Source organism: Prionailurus bengalensis, chromosome E4 (assembly GCF_016509475.1).
Source record: "Prionailurus bengalensis isolate Pbe53 chromosome E4, Fcat_Pben_1.1_paternal_pri, whole genome shotgun sequence".
In the NCBI taxonomy this organism is placed as follows: Eukaryota; Metazoa; Chordata; class Mammalia; order Carnivora; family Felidae; genus Prionailurus; species Prionailurus bengalensis.
In genome coordinates, this window is record NC_057360.1 from 41,586,305 (window position 1) to 41,614,085 (window position 27,781).

The 27,781-nt window shown below is 51.6% G+C and overlaps 1 protein-coding gene across 1 annotated transcript; it reads right to left on the reverse strand.

Moving 5' to 3' along the window:
• Positions 1–10,630: 10,630 nt before the first annotated feature.
• FMOD (fibromodulin) lies at positions 10,631–21,576 on the reverse strand. The gene is made up of 3 exons (XM_043567535.1): positions 21,444–21,576; positions 17,763–18,750; positions 10,631–12,501 (listed from the first exon to the last, which is right to left on the reverse strand). The coding sequence occupies exons 2-3, from the start codon at positions 18,739–18,741 to the stop codon at positions 12,350–12,352; spliced, it is 1,131 nt and encodes a 376-aa protein (XP_043423470.1). The 5' UTR covers positions 18,742–18,750; positions 21,444–21,576; the 3' UTR covers positions 10,631–12,349.
• Between the last annotated feature and the right edge of the window lie 6,205 nt (positions 21,577–27,781).

Below are 27,781 nucleotides of genomic sequence, written 5' to 3' on the forward strand. Positions count from 1 at the left end.
CTCCCTCCCTTCTCGATGTGGGTCGAGGGAGGAGCCCTGGGCCACCCACCCACGTCCCTCAATCCCCACGGAGCAGCTGGCTGAGACCTTGAAGCTCGACCAAACGCGCTCACTTCTGCTCTCTCCTCTCGGTTGGGGCGCCGCAGCCTCCTCCCGCTCGGGGAAGCCCCACCTTGGCAACAAGCTGCTGATTGGCTGGCCTGGGAGCAGAGCGGGCCAATCAAAGTCCTCCCTGACGCTAGAGGTGCGGCGAGAATTTTTTTTTTTTAAGTGGGGGTAGGGGCGGGGGCGCTAGGTAGTTGCGGAGCGCAGTTGCTCAGCAGGTTGGCTGCGGAGAATGAGGCCGTTCAGAAAGCGGGGGGTGGGGGGGGTGGGGGGGGGTGGGGGGGGGTGGGGGGGCGGGTGGAGGAGGCAGAGGGCGGGGCCCTGGCGTGGCGGCTGCTGTGCCGGGAGCCCCTCCCGCCCGCCACCTGCTGACCGAGTGCCTCGGGTCCCTAAAGGTTGGGTGATGTCCCCATTTCGCAGCCTGTCTGCGGGGCCGGCCCAGCCATTCTTGAGCAAGTCTAGAGATTCTGGGTTTGGGAACCTCTAGTCCTTCCCGGTTCTCTTTCCAAAGGCCCTGTGGATTTGGGCATTTATTTCCCCAACTTTGTTACTCGGGTCTTCTTCGTTTTCTTCCTGTATGTCTGTGCACGCTCACGCCTTCTTCCGCATTACTAATCGCCTACCCTCTAAAACTAAGTTGACCATCACTTTATTATACTGTACCTATTGGCACCAGCCTCAGATTCTCTGATCCAATATATATTTTCTGAGGACACATTGTAAGTTTTGTAAGAGAAAAGTATCTTGAATAACGGTTCCCACACCCCAACACACGCCAACATACACAAATATATAGACGCAAGGGACCTAGCGTGGTAGGTAGCATAGAGATTAAGGCTAAAGACTGGTGGACCAGGGTTCGACTTCAGCCTCTTCCACTTACTGGCTGGGTGATCTTGAGCAGTTACTCAACCTCTCTGAATCTCAGTTCCTTCTATGAAAAATACTACTAATAAAAGCACCTGCCTCCTAGCATTATTGTGACACAATACCTGGGACACAAATGCTTACTAAATGATGCTATATCAGGTATTGATAACAAAGGAATGAGTTTTCCTTTCCCACATTGAATCTCAGCCCTCCATTATTTGTTTGGCTGCTATGGAGAACTCCAGATTCTAGAGAAATTTAAGATTCCTATCCATCAAGCAATATAAGACACAGACTAAAACTTAGTATAGGCTCAAAGCCCCCAACCTAGCATGGGTCCTGCTTTTAGCTCGTGGATTTTTACCAAGGGAGAGATGTTTTGGGACGATGGGATTCCTCTTTTCCTCAAGGATTTTTCTTCCAAGTCCCCTCTCCCAAAAAATGTTTACAAAAGCAGCATCTTAGGATTTACAATGTCATTTTAATACATTTTTTTTCAACGTTTATTTATTTTTGGGACAGAGAGAGACAGAGCATGAACGGGCGAGGGGCAGAGAGAGAGGGAGACACAGAATCGGAAACAGGCTCCAGGCTCCGAGCCATCAGCCCAGAGCCCGACGTGGGGCTCGAACTCACGGACCGCGAGATGGTGACCTGGCTGAAGTCGGACGCTCAACCGACTGCGCCACCCAGGCACCCCTGCAATGTCATTTTAATAGGATTTGACATTGTCTTTTTTTTTTTTTTTTTTTTTTTTGCATGGACTCATGGAGTGACCTACCTCATCTCTCCATATACCTACCTTAGCACCAAATCGTGATTGTTTTTCTCACACCTCTCTCCTGGAGCCACCCAGAGACCCAGGTCTTCCTCAGACTTGGCCTCCCCCCACAATATTACACACTGGCACATGGATTTTCTTCGGTGAACACAGAGACTAGGATTCGGTGCTCACAGACCCCTGGCAACCATCTAGTTCTATCACCTGCTGGGCCCTGTTGATATCTGAAGTGGGCCTTTGTTGATGCTTTGTATTGTTAAAAAGAAAAACAATGGTGTGTGGGAGGCACCTCAGTGGCCCAGGGTGATGGGGACAGGAGGAGGGCAAGGGGCACACAGCACCTGACAGACAGTTCAATGGAAGGTAATAGACCTGGGTTTCAGTGTTGGGTCTATGCCACCAGGGGCAAAGCAATCAAAGGGGGTAGGTCTCAATTACCCTGTCTGTAAAATGGAGTGAATCATACGTGTCTCCTTACCGGGGAGATATTTTAGGAAAAGAACTGAAGTCATACAATTGAAAGCACTTTATATTTTTAGCAAAGAAAAACAGGTGTGTGTGTATGTAGGTGGGTGGGTGGGTAATGGGCAATTAAATCCATTTCATGCCACTGTTTTCACCCCCAAAAGAATATAATCCAACAGGTGTTATTTAAAAAGTTTGAGGGGCGCCTCAAAGTCGGTTAGGTGTCCGACTTCAGCTCAGGTCATGATCTCGCGGTTCACGAGTTCGAGCCCCGCGTCGGGCTCTGTGCTGCCAGCTCAGAGCCTGGAGCCTGCTTCCGATTCTGTGTCTCCCTCTCTCTCTGACCCTCCCCCCCGTTCATGCTCTGTCTCTCTCGGTCTCAAAAATAAATAAAAACCGTTAAAAAAAATTAAAAAAAAAATTGAAACCAGCTCTGTGCTAACTCTTGTGAGCTATGTGGAGGAATCATATGACATGGTCTCTACCTTTAAAGAATTTACAATCTAACCAGGTTGCTCAGCTAACACACACGAAACATTGACGAGGCGCGGTGCACTGACTGTGGGTTTGTAACGATGTTTCACAACCATCCTATTCAAGGCGATGAGCAAAGGATTATCTGGTGATGTGACAATGGAGCCAATAGACGGGTGTGCCCCTCTTGGACCAGCACAACCGCCGGCCTCCTACTGTTGCCTTTCTGTCCTTGCTGGGGCACGGGGGTCTTCCAAACCATCCTCACCGCTGTCTTCACCGGGGCTCATGAGTCATGGCCTGATGCCTTGTGACTTGGGCTTGAGGAGATGCCAGTGCCTTCCCCGGGGGTCTCCTCTCCTCATCCCTTTCCATGGTGCCCTTCACCTACAGTCACTGACACCTCCACCCCATACCCTTTCCCCCGCCGCTGGCTACAAATGCCATCACGACTACAGTAACTGCAGCAGATGCTTTAGGGTGGCCCTGGGTGGGTCACTGCGGTGCTGTCGTCCCCATCCCGTCTGTGCTGGCCGAGAGAGGCCACCTCCCTTGCCCCTTCCACAGGAGGAAGAAGGGCGCTAGCGTATCCCTTCTAATTTCTGCATTTGCCCCAGGTGGATTAGAAAAGACGCGAGGGGCTCCCCTTCCCCCCAGCACGGAGCGCTGTGTCCCCTTCGGGGACTGCCCCCGGCCTTGGGTGGGGGAGCCAATTTGCAATGGGGGTGAAGGACCAGTTTCATTGGTCATGCTTAGCCTGCAGAGCCCGGCTCCAGATTCTCCACTGCTGGGCCAGCAGATTTAGCTCCTTTTCTTTTTTGGGGATTGCCAAAAAAGGCTCAGCATAACTTCTGAGAAGGAATAGGTTGGTGTGATTGCTATCAGCTTTGAAAATAAAATTAAAAAAAAAAAAGGGAAATGCTAATTAAAATAAAAATCACTACCAAGTCTCACCCATCAGACTGTCAAAATTACTCAAGTCTGAAGCAATATTTGGCAGTGTGGGCTGTGGGGACCGGGGGCTGTCAGGCCCCCTCGGTGCCACTGGGGAGAGCAGGTTGACGACATCTAGCAGAGGTAAACTGCTCATGTGTCACAGCTCAGCAGTTCCCTCCTGGGCATATGTACCAGTGGTTCTTCGTTGGTGGTGCTTTTTGCCCCCCCCCCCCCCGAGAATATCTGGAGACATTTTAAATTGCTTTGTTTTCTATTTATACCAACTCAGAAATATGTTCCCCCTTCTTTTCCTCTGTTGTTCGGTGCATCTGCGATGCTCACCTGGGACTATTTTTGCTGTGGTCAGGATGTCATCCACAGGACGTGGTCTGTGGGCAGGCCTTGGGTCTGTGGTGCCTGGGTCTCAGTGCCTGTCTGGTATTCCATCCCCAAGCCCCTGGAAACATCTGTCTGACATCCTCTGGGAAGCTTTTAAGGAAGTCCCCTGTAGATGAAATTATGGATTGAATAGCGTACCTCCAAACTCATATCTGTTCAGACCTTTAGAAAATGACCTTATTTGGAAACATGAAATTAGTTAAGGATCGGGATGAGATCATTATGAATGAAATCCGGTGACCTCTATCCTTATAAGGAGAGGAGAAGACACAGAGATACAGAGAGGGACATGTGAGGACAGAAGGAGGCAGAGACTGGAGTGACGTGGCCACAAGCCAAGAACACAGGAGCCGCCAGAAGCTGGAAGAGGCCAGGAAGGATGCTCCCCTAAAGCCTTCAGAGGAAGCATGGCCCTCGTGGCACCTTGATTTTGGACTTCTGGCCTCCAGAAATGCAAAAGGATGAATAATTTTTTTAAAAAATTTGTTTCACACCACCTAGTTTGTAGAACTTGTTACGGCAGCCCTGGGAGACTAATTCGATGGGTTCTGCAGATTGGGAAACAGACTCAAAGCAGTGCTGGCCAGAAGGAGATATTTCCAGAGTAAGAGGAAGGAGGTGTTGGCATGCGGGGGTCCCACGGTGTATGAGAACACCCTACTTGCGTGTTGGTGTCTGTTCCCCAGCTCCACGGAGGCGTGGAGGCAGGTGTGGGGACCGGGGCACCTCACAAAGCTCCTCCCCCAGATTTCCCAAAAGGTGACTCTGCCATTTGGCCCCTCAGCATGTGAGCCCGTCATTTCTTATGGGTCACTCTCCCCCACGTGAGACAGCCTGCCTCCCACTGTTGAACATGAGGTGCCCATGTTGCCCGGTCTCTTGCCCGGTCTCGTGTACTGGTAGGGCACCAGCACATAATGGTTCTGCCAGTTTAGCCTTGAGTTGAGAGTTAGTGGCACGCAAAAGCCGGGGCCTCGTGGAGAGTGACAGAGTGGTGGCAGCCCCTGCCATTTTCCACACGCAGGAGCGACAGTGGCTCCCCTGAAGCATCTGTCATCCACTTTGGATGGCCTTGGTGGAGCAAGCTCCAGGGTCTGTACCCTGGGGGGGGGGGGGGGGGGGGAGGTGGCTGTGGCGCCTTCATGGGCCTGACCTTGGGCCTTGTTTCTGGCTGCATGCCCTTCAAGCCTGCTTCTAGAATCGTCTATCAGCTACCTGATGTGCCACCCTCTTTAAACAGACAAGCAAGCAAGCGAACGCGTGAATAAATGAGTTCCTTTCCTGCTTAACTCAGCTCAATTCAATTGCTCTCGGGCGCAAGCTAAGAATTGGGACTGAGACACCCAGGCCGTCAGGCAGTCTGTCTTAGGATCTGACCCTTACGTGGTTCTTGTTGATTGCATGCCTTAAACTTCCCTGGACACAAATGTTCTAAAATATCCTGTTTTATGGTCCCACAAGGACATACATATTTAGTGGAATGTGTTAGTTTTGGGTTCAGAAAATGTGACCCTTGAAGCCAGTGAGGATTGCTTTCTCATAGGTGTCTATAGGCCGAGAGCCTCCGCGTGTGAGGCTGGGCCAGGAAACACCCCCTGACACCCTGAAACCAGGCTGAAGCCACCAGGGCTGTGCTGAGCCCTCTCCCATTTGCCACCATGTCGCCTTCCTGTCTTTCTGAGTCACTTTTACTCCTGGGCTGCTGGTGTCCCTGTCACCCTGACCGCATAAAGCTCGTTCTGTTTTGGGACTTGGGTTTTGTGGCTCCTTCCTTGGGATCGCTTTCCCCACACCTTCCTATACAAACTGCCCTTGTTGGCCCTCGTATCTGACTCGGGTCTGCCCCAGAACTGCCTGACAAAGCCTGGCGGGCATCTGTTACTGTCCCAGCCCGACGGCCCCGTAGGACACAAGTGGAGGAGGTGTGGGGACTATTGGACTAGAGTGTTTCCTGCTGGTGGGCTTTCTAAGAGCGATCGACACTAACCCCGCCTGCTTTCTGATGCTTTTGCTCATGTAGGTAGGTCCTCTTACCTCCTCCTGGGAGTCTGGCCCGTTTCCTGTTATTATTTCCACAACCGGGTCAAGTGTAATTCTGTTCTTTCTCCTTGGAGCATAGCTGGTGACCGAACACACAGGTAGGCCTGCTCATTAACATTAGCATCCACAGTTCCTGCCGGACCCCAGCATGACTGGGGTCCTTTTGTCCATTTCGGCCTTTCTGGGCCACGTGGGGCCACAGGCAACCAAGGAACGACCCGCCTTCAGTCTCCCATGTCAGTCCTTCTCAAACCACCCGTGGCCTGTCCCCCAGGGGGTTGTCTAGTTTCCAGGAAGGATGGCTTCCCTGGAAACTCAGGCTGCCACGGGATCGATCAATGCGTTTGCTTTTTTTGGGTGCCGCATGGTGGCCTGGGGCACCCCGAGTCTCAGCCAGTGGTGGGAGCCGTGTCTGCCGGCTTCCATTTGTCTGTTTGAGGCAGAGGACTTTCTGGGAGAGTCTGAGAAGCTCTACCCAAGACGCCGAATCCCCTGATGACACACGTTCAGCTGTGGACCCTCCAGCAGACTGCTCGCGCAGGGGATGGCGGGGCTGGTGAAGAAAGGAGAGCTTCCAGGCCTCCCTGGGGGGAGAGGGTGTTTGGGGCTCCTCCCCCGGCTTTCCTGGCCACTCAGCCCTCATCATTTCCTCCTCTTTTTTTTAAAAAAAAGAAGAGATATTTTGTCCATATACCTCATTCGACACTTACAGCCAACTGCTTCAAGCGTTGTCAAATTAGCTGTCTTTTAAATGGCCGAGGCAGGGGCACCTGGGTGGCTCAGCCAGTTGAGTGTCCGACTTCAGCTCAGGTCATGATCTCACCACTCATGAGTTTGAGCCCCACATCCGGCTCTGTGCTGACAGCTCGGAGCCTGGAGCCTGCTTCGGATTCTGTGCCTCCCTCTCTCTCTGCCCCTCCCCAGCTCATGTTCTGTCTCCCTCTCTCCCTCTCAAAAATAAACAAAAATGTTAAGCAAAATTATTAAAAAATGGCTAAGGTGAAACACAGGTCAGTTATTACTATCGTCACCAAACTCCTCAGCAAGTATCAGGAGAGTTTCATATGCGAAATACACTACTCACTTTTGCTGTATGTTTTGCATACAATAAACATTTGTCGAGTGATGGAGCCGTCCTCCTAGAGAGAAAAGACCACGATTTGCCTTCTTTTCTTGTGTTTCTTCTATCATCCACCTTTTTGCCTCTTTCCATGGCTTAACTTAGTCTGGGATCTTGGATGAGAAAATACTGTATCTTGATTTTTTTTTTTCGTGGTGAATGATTTTTTTTTATTTTTTATTTTTATTTATTTATTTTTTCAATATATGAAGTTTATTGTGAAATTGCTTTCCATACAACACCCAGTGCTCATCCCAAAAGGTGCCCTCCTCAATACCCATCACCCACCCTCCCCTCCCTCCCAGCCCCCATCAACCCTCAGTTTGTTCTCAGTTTTTGAGTCTCTTATGCTTTGGCTCTCTCGCACTCTAACCTCTTTTTTTTCCTTCCCCTCCCCCATGGGTTTCTGTTAAGTTTCTCAGGATCCACATAAGAATGAAACCATATGATATCTGTCTTTCTCTGTATGGCTTATTTCACTTAGCATCACACTCTCCAGTTCCATCTATGTTGCTACAAAGGGCCATATTTCATTCTTTCTCATTGCCACGTAGTACTCCATTGTGTATATAAACCACAATTTCTTTATCCATTCATCAGTTGATGGACATTTAGGCTCTTTCCATAATTTGGCTATTGTTGAGAGTGCTGCTATAAACATCGGGGTTGTATCTTGATTTTTCACACAGGTAACTGAAATTTAGCATTCTCTCCAATTACAAAGGTAACAAACCACTGCAGTATTTATGGTACCTGAGGTTCCGTCGCCAACTGAAATCACAGAAATTTTTATATCATATTATAATTATTGAAAATACTTCACAATGCTATTTGTGCCCATTAGTCCTTCCCTAGGACCGTGATTAGACTTATTGCTGGATCCTGTCATTTGCCACATTGAAAACAAACATACATACTATGTAAAGACGTACGTATTTTACCCTTTGATAACTATTTAAAAATGCAACTGGTTTCCTTTGGAATCCTGCCTATTTTAAGTCTTTAAGGAAGAGGTCCATAGTTTCACCAGCCTGCCAAAGGGGTCCACAGTACACGAAGGTCGAGACTTGTTGGTTACACAGTGCCTTCTGTGCCTTGATTTTTCGTCAGTGTCCAGAGGGCTGGTGGATCAGAGCGGGTGGCCAGAAAGTGGAGCGGACTAAACCTTTAAAGGTTTTAGAAAATGCTCTGACGGTGCAAAGTGAGATGCTGCCCACTAGTGGCTGGAAGTCGGAACTGCGAGACGGAATATAACGCAGGACCTTAGGGGGTTTGGGGTTGTGGATAAGCTTCCTGGTACAGTACTTGGGGGTGAAATAAGAATAGAGGCAACGGATGATTTTGCTCCCGCCCTTATATCCCTGTCGCTTGAAACCCTCGCCCTCGTTCTCTGCTCCAGCCACCTTCGCCGTCTTTCAGTGACTCAGAAGCTTCCTCCCGCTTAGGAAGTTGGCACCTGCTGTTACCTCCGCTGCACGGCCCCTCCCACCTCGTCATCTAGATAACGGCGCTCTCCCTCCGTGTCTACGATCTGGCCCTGAACTGCCAGTCTGGGTCAGCCTCCTTGATAATCTCCATTTAAACCTGTGCTCATGCCCTTCACAGCCCTTTCTCAGTTTGTAACTACATAGTCCCCCTGCAATTTTTGTGTGTGCCATGTTGATCATTGAATTAGAGGGTAAAGACCCCGAGGCAGGGGCTGCCCGCTTTTGTACCCTCGGCGCCTGCCCAGGGATACTCATTTATTGATGAAGAGTACATTTTAATTGGAAAAGTCATAAAGGGACGGTGAAAGCTAGCAGAATGGACTTAGGTAAGTAAAAAACTCTAGTCAGATGGCTTTCCTCCGTCTATGGCACCCTGTCGACCACCAAGGGCCCTCTGCATTCCTAACAGACCTGCTTACACCAGCGACATGGAGACGTCAGGTCCACCACAGTAGAAACAGTATAGCAAAACTGACGGGCCAAAGATCAGATCCTGGCCTCCATACTTCCTTCTGGGGTTGAGCTCAGCTTCTGGGTGCCTCAGTTTCCCCAACTGTAAAATAGCAAAAATAATAGCACCTATGGCACAGAATGGTTAGGAATGCTAATGAGGTAACGTAAGTAAAGAACTGAGCACATAATAAGTACCCACCAAATGGTACCAACCCAAAGGAAAGCCACATGAGCCTGCTGGATTGCCCCCTCTTGCTACCCTCTTGAGAAGCGCTGGATTAAAAAAATTTTTTTTTCAACATTTATTTATTTTTGGGACAGAGACAGAGCATGAACGGGGGAGGGGCAGAGAGAGAGGGAGACACAGAATCGGAAACAGGCTCCGAGCCATCAGCCCAGAGCCTGACGCGGGGCTCGAACTCACGGACCGCGAGATCGTGACCTGGCTGAAGTCGGACGCTTAACCGACTGCGCCACCCAGGCGCCCCAAGAAGCGCTGGATTTAGAACCAGGGGCAACTTGCAGCAGGGCAGGGCCTGGCTCCTGATTCTTCCCCCTGCTCTGTCTTGGGTGGGATGTTCACGGAGCCTGCTTAGGAAGCAAAACAGAGAGGCAGAAGATTCTTCCTTGTAGCTTGGCTGGATCTCTGGCCATGTGTCTGTTTCACACGGCATATCTGTCCGGCACTAAGGCAGGTGCGCCCAACTTGCTGCTCCTGGAGAGAGGCCTGTGGTTGACGTTAGGATTTGCTCCCGATCTTTCCCACCCTCCCATTCCTGCCTAACTCTTCAGAGACGACTAATCAAGTTCGTTTACTCTGGCGAAAGTGGAGGTGTGACATTTGAAACAGTCTTGGCATAGAATTTCACAGAATAGATTAATGAGCATGTTCGGTGAGTAACATATTCAGCTCAAGAGATATCAGTTGCGGTTATTTCCCTATTATAAAACAGTGGGTTGTCCCCAAAGCGCCAGGCTAGTTGGCCGTCCTTGCTTATGTAACATCTGCTAAGCATCTGGCGGCCGAAAGTTTATTTTCCTCTTCCAGGACCAACTGGGCTGTGCGGGTTTGAGTACCCTCAGTTCTGGAAGTTGCCACTAGAGGGCGGCAGCAGCCAAGACAACTACACTCAGGATCGGCCAGACCCAGAATTAATCCCCCAGCAAGGAGGGAAGATGGTGAAAGCAAGAAAAAATGTTAACAAGGATGATTGAAAACAAACCCAGGTGTTCTTTCTCTCTTGGGGACCAAATGGAAGGAAACGGGTACCTAGCGGGGTTGAAGTTCGACTCAAAGAAGAACTTCCAGAACACCAAGTTTGCTAACGAGAAATTTTTTACAGGTGACTTTTTTTTTTTTTTTTAACCCCTTCGCTACATCTGTGGAAGCAGAATAGAGGGGATAGTGGGCTCTTCCAGTCCAAGGCCTATGTGACCCCCGCAGGTTCCCTTAAAGTAACCCTTCTGTGTGTGTGCCTTAAATGACTCCATTCCGGCAGATGCAATCATAAAATAACTTTATTGGTCAGGTTAACCACCACTCATGCGTTTCCTGTAATAAGGATCCTTTATAGAGGCATGATGGTGTTCACATGCAGACGCTTTCTGAAGGGCCTGGGGGCAGGGGCAGCCTTGCCCCCTCACATCAGAGCTCCTTTGTTGAAATGAGCTGGTTTGGCTTTTGTGGATTTTGGAGTCTGGAGCCAAGAACAGAATCCAGGGCTCCTCCCCTTCATTTCTCAGGGAAGCTGCTTCAAAGCGCACACAGTATCAGGGATGTAATGGCATCTGGACAGGGGCCAGGCGAGGACTAGCTCTTCTCAGGCCAGCCCCTGCCCCCGGCCACTCCATCCCAATGGCGCCCAAAAGAATAGGCCGGTTCGGCCCCAGGCAACATCACCTTTCAGACATGGGGAGAATGAATTCTTCTCCAGCCAAGCTATAAAGCAACAGCCATCTTCAGGAATGAGGGTGTAGCTCAGAGATGTGACAGCAGAGGGTTTCATCCTCAGCACAAGCCAGATTTGGCTGCCTGGCCCGGGCTTCACAGACCCAATGAGCATCTCCAGCCGGAGCTTCCACTACGAGCTGTGGTCTCAGGACAAATCAATGCGTACAGCTGAACCACAGCCTCCACCTGTGGGCTAGCCAGGCAAGTTCAGGGCTGCCTGGACTCTGTTTCTCCCATCAGCGTGTAGACCTTTCTGCCTGGACAAGAGAGGGAGAAACTACCTTTCTCGTGCTTTGAGAACCATATGCCTTTGAGGACGAAGACCCAAGTTGGGAGCTGCTGGGAATATAGAGGGTTCTGGGCAAGGGCGAAACCCCAGGGGGCTGCTTCCTTAGTTCGGCCGATTCGGGACGTTTGCCCCCATTATGGATGCTGATGTAAGCAAAGGCTGTCCTTTCCTGTTTGGAAGTCTGATCCACCTTCAAAGAACTGCCCAGCTGCTAAAATATAGCCCCACCCATTTATCAAAGCCTAAGGTTGCTTGTCTCCCCCCGCATCAGTCCCTGAATATTGTCATCATGCTGGTGACCTCCAATCTGGTGGCTTTCAAGGAGCGGAGTTAGGGACGGTGTAGAGGTGACTCCCAGTTTCCTTCCACCTCCAGACACTAGTGTGAGTTCTCTGCATAGGCCACCAGGCAGATGCCCGCACACCTTGGGCTCGCATGCCTCTGCCTAAGGCACAGAACAGGTGTCTGTGGAGCAAGGCTGAGTGGATGAGGAGGACGAGGGAGGAGGCAGTTGGGCAAAGAGGTATATTCCGAGGAGCACTGAGTGGGAGCCCGGAGTAACCACACCGTCAGCCTGGCATGCAGGAGAGTGGTCAAGCGTTGCTCACAGAGAGAGCCAGGGATTGTGGGGAAAGCACGCTATGTGCCATTGCCCGAGTGACTTTTAGAGTTCATGACACCAGATCATTGGGAAGAACTTAGAATAGTGAGGTTTCTGGGGTTGGGACTTCCACGGATTACTTCCTCTGCCACCACATCTGTCCTGGAAAAGAGAGCTGCGGCCGTGTCCCTCAGTAAAAGGCTGCCTGTCCCCTGATCCCACCTGACCCTGCCTACAGGGAAGAAGACTACAGAGGGAGCCCATGGAGTTCTGTCACATGGTCTGTCCCAGACCTTCCAGCAAAAGCCAAACCAAACCATCAAGCCAAATGCAGTGGGGCGCGGGAGGCTTCGGCCCCGTGCCCCGTGCAAGGGCCACTCAGATCTCGATGAGGCTGGCAAGGCGCAGGCAGAGGGGCGCGTCCACCGGCATTGCGCTGCGCTTGATCTCGTTTCCGTCCAGGCGAAGCACCTGCAGCTTGGAGAAGTTCATGACGTCCACCACGGTGCAGAAGCTGCTGATGGAGAACTCTGCGGGGACAAGAGGGGCGGGGGGGGGCGGGAGAAGCCGGGATCAGGGACCCGGATCCACAGGGAAGCGGGGCGGCCCCGGTGAAGCTGCTGCAATACTTCTGAGGGGAGGATGGCACTTGGCTGGGTGGGGCAGCGTCTTCCGCGATCGAAGTCATACCGACTGGGGCCGCTAGGGGGCAGCGCCGGGGCCAGAGTGGGGGGTCTCCGCCTGTGTCTGTCACTCCGCTTCCCAACCACCCCTGATCCTCGCATCACCTTGCAGACCCCGGAACGTCCTGGAGTGTCCTTCCAGCGAGGACGCGATCTTTTCCCGCCTGTAAGCGGCAGGGGGAACCAGAAGGTAGTCAAAGATCAGCTTTAGCAGTTTTGAAGGACTTGATTGCCTTTGGAGAGGGAGGGCTTTGCTGAATTGCTGAGAAGGAAGACTGGGGAAATGGAGGGACCTAAATCTGGAACATCTCCTGACACTTTGCAGAGAGAGTGGCAGGAAATTAAAGAGAGAAAGCCCGGGCAGGGAGACAACTGTCTTCGCGTGCCGGAGTTTTGAGGGGGTGCACCTCTTCCTTCCCGGGACTGCCAAAGGAATGATGAGCAAGGCCCTGAGGTCTAGGAAGGCGGAAATCCATAGACGAATACGGCTGCCATGGACCTCAAAAGTCAAATAAACAATTCCCTTGCCTCCTGCAGTTAATATATGGCTCACCCCCACCCCTTCGTTTAATCTCAAAAGAAGTCCCCCTGTTTTGAAGATATCCTCCCCTCCCCCCCCAAAAATCCCCACACAATCTTAACAGATGCAATAGTTCTCTTTGGTTTTAACATAAATCCGTCTGTTTTGCCTCTGGTTGTCCTTTTGGACAAATCAGCCACCTCTGTCTCAAGTCTACCGAGTTAGCATCTTGAAGGGAGAAAGCCAGGAACTCGACTGAATCTCCAGCAGGGGTGGCAAAGTCACCACAAAGAGCTGCTGGAGCCTCCACTGGTGGCAGCGTGTTGTCTGAGGGCCTCTGGAGGCGGCTCCTGTCGCAGGGGGTCCTGGTGAAGTCGCCTGTCGGAGCCCAGTAGGATCTATCTCGAGGGCTGTGACATTGGGACCCAGGGCTTGCTTTTGCTTCTGCCGGAGGCATTCCTCAGCTCGTGGGGCGGCTGGAGGAGCTGGGAGGAGGCTTTTCTGACTCTCTTCCTGGGGGCGGCCATGGAGGGCCTCAGGGAGGGTGTGATCACGGGTAGGAAAGGGAAGGTTGCAGGGAAGACAGCGTGGGGAGCTTAAATAGGCTGGTGAGCAAAGTGTTTTTCAATGAGCGCGAACAGTTGTTTCCAGTCTCTCTTAAGAACTGACCAAGAGGAGATGGGGCGAGGCTGCAGCCCATTAACTTGTTCAGCAAATATAAGACAGGAAATCCAGCCCCAAAGAATAATGGAGCTCTGGACTAGAAGGAGGGGGGAGGATAGGAAGCGTCCGTCTATGGACAGCATTCCGTGGGGTGGGGTGGGGTGGGGAGGGAGCGTGGGGATGATGGAGATCTTTTGGATGCTTTTGGATGTCTCCATTCTGGTCCCGGGAAGTAGATTACATGGCCTCTGAGGGGGCAGGTTGGGGGCAGAGCCTCGGCCAGGGGCTGCATCTGTGGTGGCCACAGAGGAGAGTAGAGTGGGGTGGGCTGCGGGGAAGTCAGGTGGGTCGGCTTATAGATCACTTTCAACTCCACTGCACTAGATGGGGTCTCTACCCCAGCCTCGGGCCCTCCGACCATCTGCTAAAACCCTGGCTCCCTGAGCATGTGTATACATAGGGGGGATACTGGGGCGCCTGGGTGGCTCAGTCGGTTGAGCGTCCGACTTCCGCTCAGGTCATGATCTCACAGCTCGTGAGTTCGAGCCCCGTGTCAGGCTCTGTGCTGACAGCTCAGAGCCTGGAGCCTGCGTCAACTTCTGTGTCTCCCTCTCTCTCTGCCCCTAACCCACTCGCATCCTGTCTCTGTCTCTCTCAAAAATAAATAAACACTAAAAAAATTTTTAAAAAATAAAAAAAAAATAGGGGGGTACTTAGGGGCTTCCGGGCACACCATGCGCATCGATTCTGTCCACGCAGTGGACGCCCTGTGCCCCCCCGTTTGTCTTCCCCAAGCTCAGGAATAGGACAGGGCTTCTGCCTGGAGACTCTGGACGACATTTTCCAGGCCAGATTAAATACTGACATAAGTCTTTCCAAATTCCTCCTGGGGTACCCGCCCAGCTCCACAGATCCCACAGCTCCCGAATAACATTCCGAGCTGTGTTCCCTGGCGGTTGCCAGGCTGGAAAAACTGAGGGGGTTGCTAATGGAGGAGGGAAGGGGAGGGAGGGGACTGGCCTGATTCCCCTGCACACCCTTTAGTTCCTGCCTTTCTTTTAGCTCCTCCCCCAGAGGGTGGCTTCCACCCCACCTTCACCCCCCCCCCCCCACCAGGTGGCGCGTTGGCCCTGGGAGAGGGGCCCCAGCTGGGGGACTGGGCCTTCCTGCTGGTGGTCTGAATCTGAGAGACACTGCTCACATTCTCAGCCAGAGACACCTGACTCTAGGTCCTTGGATGCTGAAGGCCGGCGCTCAGGGTGACCACTACGTCATCTGGGTGACCCCAAGAGATGGCTACTCCTTCTCTGAAAAGACCTCCGTGTCCCCATCTTCGCAATGCAAAAAGTGAAACAAACAGAGTCGCCGGGGGGGGGGGGGGTGGGGGGGTGGGAGGTTCAGTCGGTTAAGCCTCTGACCCTTGATTTCAGCTCAGGTCACCATCTCACGGTTTGTGGGTTCGAGGGCCACCTCGGGCTCTCCACGCTGACAGTGCGGAGCCTGCTTGGGGTTCTCACCTCTCTCCCTCTGTCTCTGCCCCTCTGTGGCTTGTGTGTGCTCTCTCTCTCAAAATAAATAAATACGTGTGTTTTTTTTTTTTCAAGTAAAACGAAACAAAAACTCTGCCTGTCACCTTCAAAGTGGCAACGAGAGGAAAAAGGTAGGAATAGTTCCCGTGTGTTGCCTCTCGGTTACGTGCCAGGCCCCGGACAAGCACTTCACATGTATTAATTCACTGAGAAAAATTAAATGCAGGAGTTGGTGTTATTTTGCCTTAGAAGGAGACTGGAAGAGAGACCAAAATGATAACTAGATAAGGGAATTTGGCTTAAATTACATGAGAAGGGGGGTGGGGCGCCTGGGTGGCCGAGTCGGTTGAACATCCGACATTGGGTCAGGTCACGATCTCACGGTTCGTGCGGTCTAGCCCCGCATCGGGATCTGTGCTGGCAGCTCAGAGCTTGGAGCCTGCTTTGAATTCTGTCTCCCTCTCTCTCTCTGCCCCTCCCCCACTTACCCTCTGTCTCTGTCTCTCTCTCCCTCCCTCCCTCAAAAATAAACATTGAAAAAATGGCATGAGAAGGGATTTGGGAGAGACACTGAACATTTTTAGGTTGTTTGGCTTAATGGAGAACTTTCTGGCAAAGCCTCGGGACGCTTAACGGAAATGATTCTATCTGCTGCAGAGCTTCTGGAAGGGGCGGGCCACCCTGTATTTGAGTGGCAGATGTGCTCCCCACGAAGGCGGAGGGCGACAGGATGTTGTGATAGAGCCCTGCCCTCCCCAGCTTTTTCCGACCGTATATAGTCAGGCAATAGCTAATGGGTTCCCTCCCGTGACAGCTGCTCTTTGCTGTCACAATTTCAGGGTCAAACACAGCACGTAATGTGACAGTTCTGGTGTGACAATCCTCCTGGATGTGGAGTGGGGTGGCAGGTGACTTCTGGGTGGGATGACGGACAGCCACGAGTAAATGGCAGACCCTTTGCGGCACGCGACATCTCAGAGATGTCTCCGAGGACTGCCGCACTTGGGAAGGAGAAGACGTCCCCCCCCAAAAGAAAGACTTTACATAATAAAACAGTTTGGGAGCCCGTGATGGTGTCTTGCCCTTCAGACCAGAGGATCAGACACCTCTCACCTTGCCCGCCCCACTGTCGGCCTCTGGGGCCAGGTGCCTGTCTCGCTCAGAGGGCTGTGCAGCGCGCGAACGTCTTGCCAAATGACTGATCTGTTCCCTGAGCACAGCGAGAGAAAGGACGGGAGGGAGGATTTGAAGTCTCCGTCCTCATCCGTGTTTTGATGGTGCCATGTGCTCACAGCAGGCTCCGCTTCAGAGCCCTTTGCCAGTGGTCCTTAATGAGTCCTTTCCCAGAGACGGGGGGACCTTGCTGCCTGAGGAAGGGAGGTTAAATGCTGGCTCAGTACCTTCCAGCTGGGATTAAAACATCAGCGGCCCCCGGGTAACGTAAGCACATTCGGAACACAAGATCCTGAGACGGAGCTGAAAAGCAGCTAGATGATTCTCTCCGAAATGAATATTTTAGTCCTGAGAGGCAAAGAGGCGGGCTTTTCGATTCCTTGAGGCATCCGCTGGGAAGTGCTTGGAAAACAAGAGGCCCGTGTCCTTGCCCACCACCCCGGGGCCTTGTGGTGATAGGGCTCCCATTACCCCGGGGACCTCTGCCCTACCACCAGGGGCTCCTTGTACTCCAGGGAGAAGGGACCAGAACAAGCCCCGCATTCAGCTCTGAGAGGCTGCGCCTTCTTGTCCAACAGCTGTTAGGTTTAAAAAATAAATAAACAGCCAAAACACAAGAGTGACTATAGAGGCAGGAGTAGAGCATGTGGAAACAGAGAGCTCATCCTCTTCTGGCTCGGGAAATAAGTGCGAACTCCATGGTTTCTTAACAGCCCACCTTCCTCCCGAGACGGACCCTAGAAACCCCACTTAGATCCGCCTGTCTATGAACTGCTTTCATCCCGACCTCTGCAAGCTCACCCCTCACTGCCCCTCAACACGCCAGCCCTTCCTCTCAGACACCCAGATTTCCTGGCTGTCCCCTGCAGGTGGCCTGTTAAGTGGCTGGACCCTTTGGGGCACTCCACTTCCCAGAATGGCTTGGTCCCGTTCCTCCAGCCCATGCTCACCTCTCTCTCCAGTCTTAGATGGAAGCTTACCCCTACTGGGAAGTCTTCCTCCAAGCCAGCCCACGCCCCCAAGGAATTTTCCAGCACTGCTGTGTAGTCTAGGGGCCATTTTGTCCCCCTTGTACGGGGGTATAGCTTGGACTGCAGGCTGCTTCGTTCGTGACCTTTGTCTCCCCTACTTCTGTGTCTTTTGCGTTGCTACTGGCACCCAGGACAGGGGTTTTCTAACGGAACAGACAGCCGCTCCCCACCCCCCCTTTGTCAGCGTCTCACCATTGATCCTATTGCCTTGGAGGTAGAGATTCTCCAGGTTGGTGTTGACCGGGGGGATCTTCTGCAGCTGGTTGTAGGAGAGGTCAAGCTCAAGGAGGCTGCTGGAATTGAAGGTGTTCGAGGCCAGGCCATTGTTGGTGAGACTGTTATGGGACAGCCGCACATAGAGCAGCTTGGGTGACCCCCGGAAGTAGCTGTCAGGGACGGAATAGACGTTGTTGTGCTCCAGGTACAGTTGCTCGAGGGCTGAGGGCAGTCCATCGGGCACCTTCCGCAGGTGGTTGTAACTCAGGTCCAGCAAGATCAGTGACCGGAGGCCCCTCATCGCACTGCCCACTTCCTGGATCTCGTTGTGTTGGAGGTACAAGGCGGTGAGGTTCTCCAGCCCCTCCAGAGCGTTGTTGGGGACCCTGGAGATCTGGTTGTGGTCGAGATGGAGCTCCCTCAGGGATCGTGGCAGCGGGCCGGGCATCCGGGTCAGATTGTTGTGGTCCAGGTACAGCCTCTCCAGGTGCCTCAGCTTGGAGAAGATCTTCCTGCCCACCTTATCGCTGGTGATCTGGTTGCCATGGAGAGCAATCCAGAGCAGCCCCGTGGCGTTGTCGAAGACACCTTCCTGGATGGACGAGATCTGGTTGTTCTGGAAGTAGACGTACTTCATGCGGGACGGGACGAACGGCAGGTACTTGAGGTTGCGGTTGTCACAGTACATGGCTGTGGGGAAGTTGGGGGGGCAGTCGCACTCCTGGGGGCAGTCGCGGGGCTCTGGAGGGGGTGGAGAGCCGTAGGCATAGGCTGGACCTTCCTCCACCCCATAGGGGTAGGGCTCATAGGGCTCGTAAGGGTAAGGGTCATAGGGATCGTAGTAGGTGGACTGCTGGCTGCGGAGGTAGTGGAACCACCAGTGGGGGTCTTCGTCATACTGGGCCCGGGAGAGGGAGCAGAGCCCTGCCAGCAGCAGGAGGGAGGCCCACTGCATTTTGTCTCTCTGGAAGAGGGGAGAGAGAACACAGCGAGCAGGCATGAGTGAGACAGTAGGGAGGCAGGACGACGGATCCGGGTGGGGGCTGGGGGGCGGGGAGCCTTGGGCTGGGAGCTGTGCAGATTTCACGGGGAGCCCCGTTCTCACTTCCTGCGTGCCTCCCCTCCCCCAGTGCCGACTCCGCACACGCGGTCCGGCTCGACCGTGGCCACCTGGGGGAGCTGGGTCCATTTTACGGAGTCACAGAAACAGAGCCTTCAAGATTAGAAGGAACTTGAATGGGGGGGGGGGGCACTGCATTTTTTTCTAGGGGCAGGTCCTTAGGAGCCTCTAGCGACCTGAAGGTTCTGGTGGCAGAGCTGGAGAGCCCACCGCAATCATCCCTGTGGGGGTGGGAGTGGGGGTGGGGGTGGTGGGTGCTCTTCAGGCGCGAATTCGTATTCAGTCTGCATTTCTCGGGGATATGATATTTTCCAAGAGTCCAAGGAAAAAACCCTCTGGTTCCTTCCATGTCTCTGGGAAACCTCCAGAAGCAGCTTGAGACCTCCAAGGGGAAGGTCTGAATTACTTCTGGAAGATCTTTTGGTCTCTTGGGCAGGCTGGGGGTTTCGGGTTTCCAGTCTTGGGGGAGGGGTGTGGCCCCCTGCAGTCACCGCAAGGTTTGGGCTACCCTCCAAAGCGCCAGTGTCTGGAACAGTCTGCTGGGTGAGAAAACTCTCTGGTGGGCAGTTTGTGGCTACACACGCAGCCCGGCTGGCACAGGTCTTCATGTAACACAACAGCCACAGTCCCCTCCAGACGGGGAACCCTGACGCCAGGTATGGCACTTGTCTTCCGGTGTGTGGGGTCTGGGTCTGTCTACCCGATGTGGTCTGTGCTGTCTGGTAAAGTGTTAGCCCCCCTCACGCTCCACCATGGACATTATGCTAAAGCCACGTGAGGCCCAGAGAAATGAATGAGGAACACTGAAAAATGGAATCGTAATTGAAGACACTTGAGTGTACCCGAGAGAACGTGACTTTGGAATGGGATTCTGGCCTCCCCTCTCCCACCCTAAGCTACCTGTGATGCCATCTGGATCACCAGCCTCCTCCTAGGCCCCCACTGTGCCAGGCAGCCTGTTGCCTTGAGCCTGTGAGCCAGTGAGATGAGAACAGGGCAGGCTTGGAGAGAAAGGTGGGTTTGGTGCATGCTGGGAGGGAAGCTGAAGGTATGGGGGGATCAGGGGCTGGCATATCAGGCCTGGGCACCCTGCTCTGAATACCTATAGCCAAGGCACCAGCTAGCCCTTGCAAGCAGTGGGAACCTTCCGGAGCTGTGAGTGTCACCCTTGTTCCGAGGAACCTTAGAATCTTTCTTGGTCCCGGAAGGGTCACATATGTCCCTCACATTGCTGTTGGGCCTCCTGGGACGGGCAACTGCAGACAGGAGAAAGAAAGGAATCTAAAAGTCAGCATCAAATCCAACGAACTGATGGGAAAAAACCCTGACTGCGGCACTCAGTCTAGTCACCTTCTGCCACCGTTCCTCCCGGGCCCCCGAGCTCTCTGTTTTCTGAAAGTGATTCCCTTAGGCCCTCTTCATTCCATTAGCCTCTGGGCTGCAGAGGAGAGGCACCTGGCTCATCCTCAAGCGGCCTCAGGCCTCAGACAAAGAGCCCACAGTGTTTCTGAGAAGCCAACCCAACTGCCCACTGCCTGGGCACGCTGGCTGGGCCTTGGATCTGGCCAGGAGGGAAGACGGATGGAGTGGCCCACTGCCAACGGCGCATTTTTCCATGCACGGCCCTGGGCTGCTGCAGGACCAAGGTGGCACAGTGAGCCTCTGTCTCCATGTCTCCTTCCAGACCGGGCATCTTGGCAGACAAGAGCCACCTTCCTCCTCAAGACCCAGCTTTCCAGCGGCTGTGCATCCTACCCACGTTGGCCTCTCCTTAGGAGCCATGAGTGCTAAGAGGGCTGGATGGGAAACTTCTGCCTCTCCTCTCTTCCGAATCTTAGCAGGGTTGCTCCAGGGTCGTATGCTTTTCAATCCCCCTGCCCACCCTAATGGTAGAGACCCTCCTGTGCTCAGAGATTTGTGAGGTGGAAAGTTTCTGGGATTGGGGCTCCATGAGCTGTGGGAGGCTGACTCAGGAGTTCGTGCTGTTCTTTTATGCCTCTACAGCCTTTCCCTCCCATCAGGAACCAGGAAGTCAGACCAGAAGTCATCCCCTCAGCTGGGTTGGACCCTCCCTCACAGTTCCCTGAACATGGTCAATTCTCAACTCTTCTCTTTATTCCCTCCCTTTCCCCCCAGCAACACACACACACACACACACACACACACTCACACTCCCTCCATCCTTCCCCTATAACAGCACTTAGGTACCACAACTTGCCTACAGGACAGACTGGAGGGCTGAGTGGTGGATGATGAGTGCTGGCTTCCCTAGACACCTAGGTCCTCTACTTTTTCATGCCTGAGAAATGGAGTCCCCCTCTCCCCCCAACAACCAGAAAGAAACCGTAGGACAGAGTAACATGTTCCCTCTCCTCCTCCTTTGCCCCTCTCGGCATCCTGGGGTCATGGCCCAGATGGGAGAATGAGGAATGGTTCCTCGCTGCCAGCCCCTCTCCCCACACGCCAGCCCCTTTCCTTGATTCCCGTTATGGAACCACAAGGGACCAAAAAAACTGAATTAAAATGACTAAACTTACCTCCAGTTGAACCTTGCAGAGAGTGACCACGTCCCTCTGTCTGGCCTGCTTGGGTTGGAGAACGTGTGAGAGAGAGCGAGAGAGAAGACAGAATGTCTACTGAGAGTGTGCGGGTCTGTGCCAGGCCAGGGTCCCGCCCCCAAATTCCTAATCAAATATTGTGAAGAGAGGGACTGAGGAGGCCGGATCCTGGCTTTTTCGGCTCTGCTGCAGGGGCGGAGCTCACACTCAACCAGGCAAAATTCTTCTGTCCGCCTGACGTTATAAAAACCACCTCTTTCCACTCACTTATCTTCCCTAAAGCATTGGCAGCTCTGAGTCTCTTTCTGCTGAATGAGTTAGTGGCGCCTTAGAAGGTATTTGTACAGTCTCTTACCAAGTGCCTGGATTTCTCATTAAACCCACAGGCCAGATGCAGGGCTGGGGAGGGCAGGGATTTGGGAAGAGGCATCTTCACGCTTTTAGCAACCCATGTGTCCCCCCAGAGAGCCAGGACTACTTAGCCTTCTTGGCTCCCCCTCCATGCAGGTGGTCAGACGAGGGCGTAACGGTGCATGACACAGGACGGCTGGCTCTGGCTCTAGTTCCATCCCTTACCAGTGTAGACTCGTCTGGGCGGCAAGTTTTCCCTCCTCCATCAGAATTAACGGAAAGGAAGGGGATCTCACGTTGGTTGATCACTTATTGTGCACTAGCATCGCGCACTGTCCTTTAATTGCCTGGCAACCGTTCTGCTTGCCGTCTCTGTGAGTTTGACTAGTCTAGAACCTCGCATCGGTGCAGTCGTACGGTGTTCGTCTTTTTGTGGCTGGCTTGTTTCGCTTAGCACGGTGTTCTTAAAATTCCTCTGTTGTGGGGTGTGCCAGAGTCTCCTTCCTACCGCATTCGACTGTGCGTATTTGCCGCATTTTGGTTATCCAGCGATGGACACTTGGGTTGCTTCTGCCTCTTGGCTCTCGTAAATAACCCTGCAATGAACATGAAGGGACAAATATCTTTTTGAGACCCTGCTTTTGATTATTTTGGACAGATGCTCAGAAATGGAATTGCTGGGTCACATGGTAATTCTGCTTTTGATTTTTTTAAGCCACCCTACTATTTCCCATAGTAGACGAGAACACCAACAGTGTACAAGGGTTCGAGTTTGAGACGCTCCTGATGTAAAAAAAAAAAAAAAAAATACATACCGATTGAGAAAGCCTCAGATTTGAATTAGAAGACTTTAGAGGGGTCAAGGCAGATGCGACTTCTGGTTGCTGCCATCGGTCTGAACTGTGGAGGCCATCGGGAAGGTCTTTGTCAGGAACCCACTCTTCTCAAGACTTAGGAAGAGTCTTTTAAAAGATTAAACATAACGAATGGTTGCTGACCACCTGCTTTAAGCTAGGTGGTTTACTTATGTTATTGCATTTAATGATCACAGGAGGTATTTTGTTTTGGAAAAGAAGGTGCAGCGATGTGGTGTGCCTAGCTAGAGAGTGGTAAAACAAAGATTTGAACCTTGATCTGCATGATTCTAAAGCCCACAGACTTTCCCACATCACAAGGCCAGAGGACTGATGGCATGGAGGGTGTGATCACTGCCCTACTGTCCCAGTCGGACTCAGTGACTCTGAAGCCCAGCTAATTATAGTGGCCCAATCTGCTGGAATCTGGAGACAGGGGAGGATAACAACGAGAGGGGGCTGGGATACAGAGCATCTCTTCTGGAGCCCACACATATTTCATTTCAGTTTAACAAATAGGAGCATGTACTCCACGGCCGGCGTGGTCTTAACCGTTGGGCACACATAGAAGGTTCCCATATAATGCCTACTCACAAGAAAGCAGGAGCCTGTGTGGCAAACTCTGATCTCGTGAGTGAGGCAGAGTGGCCTTAATATGAAGATGGTTTTCAATAATGCATGGATAAGCCTCTCATCATTTTTGAGTCCAGAAAGCAGACCCTGGTTTTGACAACAGGGCCCAAGAGACACTTCTTAGAGGGGCCTGGACAGCCGGGCACATTCGCCCACTGGGTACGGATGGTTATTGTTTTAAACTGCAGCCTGGTGAACAATACTGCATTTGCTAACAGTGAAAGTCAGGGGAGCCTGGGGACCAACCATTGACTGGGATCCTTCCCAACAAATCTCCACCCAAAAAAGGCAGTATCTCCATGTGTTGTGCTGACCATTTCTAAAGCTGTGAGATTCGCACCAAGTCTTTAGTTATCTGTCCTTCCTTAGGAGGAAGAAAGAAGAGAGGATGACTGGGACCAGGTCAGGAGGCAGGTTCCAGGGGACCAGCCACTGTTCAAAAGTTCCTTTGTCAATGGGCTCTAATCTCCATTTGGACTACTTCTGCTCTGTTTGCCTGGGTCCTGGATCTAGGCCCTCGGAGCTTGGCTTCAATATGGGAAACCAAGCAGGGGATACTGATGTCCTCCAGATTGCCGAGGGAGTCCACATGTGAAAAGGGTTCATTTGGGACACTGGTGCTCTCTGGGAGGCGTCGAGCCAGCCCTACCCAGTCACCAAACTGCAAGCAAACTAAAAAGAGAGGCTCTGTTATTCAGTTATGTAACCCCTAGCTCCAGCTGGGCACACATCGTCTGGTGCTTAGTAGGTAATCAGCAAAGGGTTATGGAATGAATTGTATTTTTGGCTCCCTACAGTCTGCCTGTCTTCAGTACCCAGCGCAGGGTGGAATAAACAGCACCAACAAGGCCAGGAAAACCGTTTGGCCTTCGGACCTATTTGACTTTCCAGGGGTTCAAGCCACTGCTATTTCCTCTCTACCCAGAAAAGTACAGGTTAAGCCACAACCGCTAGGCAAAGCTGATTGTCTCTGATGTTGGACCCACCCTGTCTGGAAGGGATGAAATGTGTTCTGATTCAAATCCCTGTCCGCAAAGACACCGTGATGCTTCAGTGGCCACCACCCCCTTCCTCTTCCTCCATAAGACCCAGTACCCCCTGTTTTTATAACATAGCCTCTGGTCCCCAACAATCAGGGGATGGAGGGATACGGCTGGAAATCCACCCAAACAGAATTAGTGAGTTGAATATAAAGAGGTCAGTAGAAAGATGATCATGGTGGTACAATCCAGACTCCACTGCTGCCCCATCCTGAAAGCTCTTGACGCCAGAGAGGGATTGTTTACTAGTCTGATGTTTTGATGGAAAGTCTAGGCTACACTGGCACCCAATAGGAGTGTCCCGAAGTTTCCAGTGCAGATGTTTCTCTTTATTCCCTTAGTATTGAGGGGTCATTAGAAGTCCTCGCCATGGATAGTCTCCTCTTTCCAGAAGGATGAGACAAAGATATTGGAGCCGGAAAGACTCGTTTTCTTTCAAATGGAGTTGAGGGCTTCAGAATTTTCTTCTAATAAGCTCCTTAAAATAAGAGAGAACAACGTTTCTCTTTTAATGGATAGCATCCCTTATTTTTACCGTGTATTTATTACACGCTTGGTGTTGTTAATCTGATGATGATATGACGGATTTCAGGAGATCGCCTTCTAGAAAGTATGAATGCATTTGAATTGGGAAATCAGGGTTGGCTCAGGGAGAAAAACCTAAATGAGGAGGGAGGCAGACGAGATAACCTAAAATCTGAAGTCTGAAGGTGACTCAGTGTATGACATACTTCTTGTTTTGCAAATGAGCTAAGAATTAATGATGTTCCTCGGGCTGTACTGGGGAAGAGAACCAATATACGACAGACCAGTTCCAAGGATGCTGGCACTTGCTACAATTACCTGACTTTGGTAAGACCAGGACTCGATATTAGCTCTAAAATACCAGCTACCATTTCTGAGATCCTCACCACAACCCCATCCAGTAGGTATTATCATACTTTATGTTTACAGATAAGGAAATGGAAGTTCAGAATGTCTCACAGTTCGTGAGATCAAACCTCACGTCAGGCTCTGCACTGACAGCACAGAACCTGCTTGGGATTCTCTCTCTCCCTCTCTGCCCCTCCTCTGCTTGTGCTCTCTCTCTCTCTCTCTCTCTCAAAATAAATAAATAAACATAAAAAAATAAATAGCAATCACCTTTGGTTATTTTAGTAGATTGCAAGTTCCCTGGGGAGGGAGGCAATGTCATTAGTTAGCATAATGTTTGGCCAAGTACCTGGCACTTATTAGGCCCTTTCTAAACATTGGTTGAATAAATGGAAGGTGTGAAAGCTGGATTTTGCCAAAAGGTAGTAAATCTACTTTCATAACTTAAGCCAATCAGAGAGAAGCTAGCCAAGGATAGAGGTGGGACTTTTGGTGGCTGGCATTTTCACCCCTCCTCCCCCACCCTGCCAAGGAAGAACAAGAAGGTCGCCTGCAAGGTCAGTGTAAAACTGCAGATCTGGAGAAATATCTTTGGTGGGAGTGGGGAGGGTGGGGGCGGAAGGTCAGGATTTAAGAGGCAAGTACAGAGCAGCCCAGAAGAGGAGATGTCTGGCTCCTTCTCAGAGTTTAAGAGTCAAATTTAGGGTGGAGAAGGGGTAGAACAAGAATACTACCTAAGGAGTAGCATCATTCTGAATCCCTTTGGGCTGAGGAAAGAGATCGGTTCCTACCTGAGGATGGACACGTCTAATTCCTCAAAGCAAGAACCAGTGACATAGGCCCATGCAAAGGTTTAAGGACTCAGATCTATTTCTACTGGAGTTCAGAGAATAATGGAGAATAATGATCCTTAGTAATGTGTGCGATGTCTTGAACTCTGGTCCATTCTATTGTCTGCTTACCTCCGTATGGTCCCTGTAGCAAAGTAATAGTTTAACAATGAAATAAAAAAATAAATAAGGAAAACTCCTTAAAAACAAAAAGAAGTTGAGGAAAGGTAATGTCTTGTCATTGTCTTGGAAAAGGCATGGATTTTGAGTCAGACGGAATGGCTTTGAATCTCAGAAATTTAGAGTGTGTTCCTTAATTTCCTTGGTCTTCGGGTTCCTTATCTATAGAATGGGAATGATTAACACCTAGCTCATTAGGGTGTTAAAGCAATTGTAAGGGTCTAGGAAAGCACCTGACACGTGGGAGACACTTAGAAAAATGGCACTTCCTTTCCTCACCTTGGGCATTTGTCCAGGAACTGGTTGGGGTCGGGTTATAGAAAGGAAGACTTATGTCCTAATCTATGGCAAAGTTGGAGAGAAGATGATTTTAGTAGGACTTGGGTGATGGCAGCTTGGAAAGAAAACAGACGAAATATCTGACACTTGTAAGGAAAATAGAGAACTGGAGGTTAGCAGCCCCGCAGAGTCTGGGATTCTGGCAGTACAGCTCTCCATTTGAGGGGACTGGTGCTTAACCCTGGCTGCACAGGGGGAGCCAGTGGGGCCGCTCTGGAGAGCACCCAGGCCGAGGCCCCACTCCAGATGACTGAAATAGGATCTGTGCAGATGGGGCCCAGCATCGTTTCATTGATTAATTGATGGTTTTCTCGTGTAGCCAGGTTTGAGAGTGCTATCTGGAGGCAGGGAGATCGACATGATGACCTCTAAAATAGAGGCCGCCGCTGAAGCATCTGTCTCTGAAAAGAGGGGCTTTCCAAACTTTTCTTTATGAGGTATCCAGAAAAGGAGAGAAGAATGAAAGCATGCCCTCCGGTGATCATCCTCCAAGGGCATCATCCAAAGTTGCCCCTCAAGCTGAAATCTCACATTTGATGTTAGAAAGTCATGCAAATTTTGCATTTTGTTCCATGAGACATTCATGTTTATTTCAACAGCAATCCCCCTCCTCCCCGTGAAAACTCCTTGGGTGAAGACGGTGTTGTAGATACATCATGCATCTCCAGGGGCTCTGTGGACCCCGGAAATGGCAAATTGAACAGCCATTCACCTTGGCTGGCGAGCTCCCTGGTCACTGGAGGGACAGCTGGGTGAGCTGCCCCTATGCATCCTGGAGATGCCCCCTGGCTGTGGAATTCACCAGGGGCAGGAAGAGATAGCCCCGCTCCCTCTGTCTGTGGCTGGATCATGAGGAGGGGACACTATTGCTTCTTCGCCACTTTTGCTGTTGGAGAACTGCCAAATGGGTCCCGGCCAGGCGTCTTGGTAAGCTTTGCAAAGAAATAAATTCCCTTTCCGATCCCCAGGAGGCTATATTTCTAAGGGAGTTTGCAAGAATAGAAATTGTTTTGATCTTCAATCAAGATACAGAAAGATTCACTCCCTCCCCCTACCTCCCACTTCTTTGATCCCCTACCATGTTAAGTAACACACCCCTTGTGGGAGAATTTGCTCCTCCCCCACCTCCCTGCCAATAGCCATCCTCACAAGGCAGCAGGTTCTCTGGTTCTCTGACTTCACCCCCTGACGCATTTCGGTCAGGTTTCCTTCCCACC

Excerpts from the sequence above, each read along its gene's own strand:
- FMOD (XM_043567535.1), bottom strand. The coding sequence starts at position 18,741 with ATGCAGTGGGCCTCCCTCCTGCTGCTGGCAGGGCTCTGCTCCCTCTCC. Across the intron at positions 12,502-17,762 it reads CCAAGGCAATAGGATCAATG|AGTTCTCCATCAGCAGCTTC; the intron begins GTGAGACGCTGA and ends TTGTCCCCGCAG.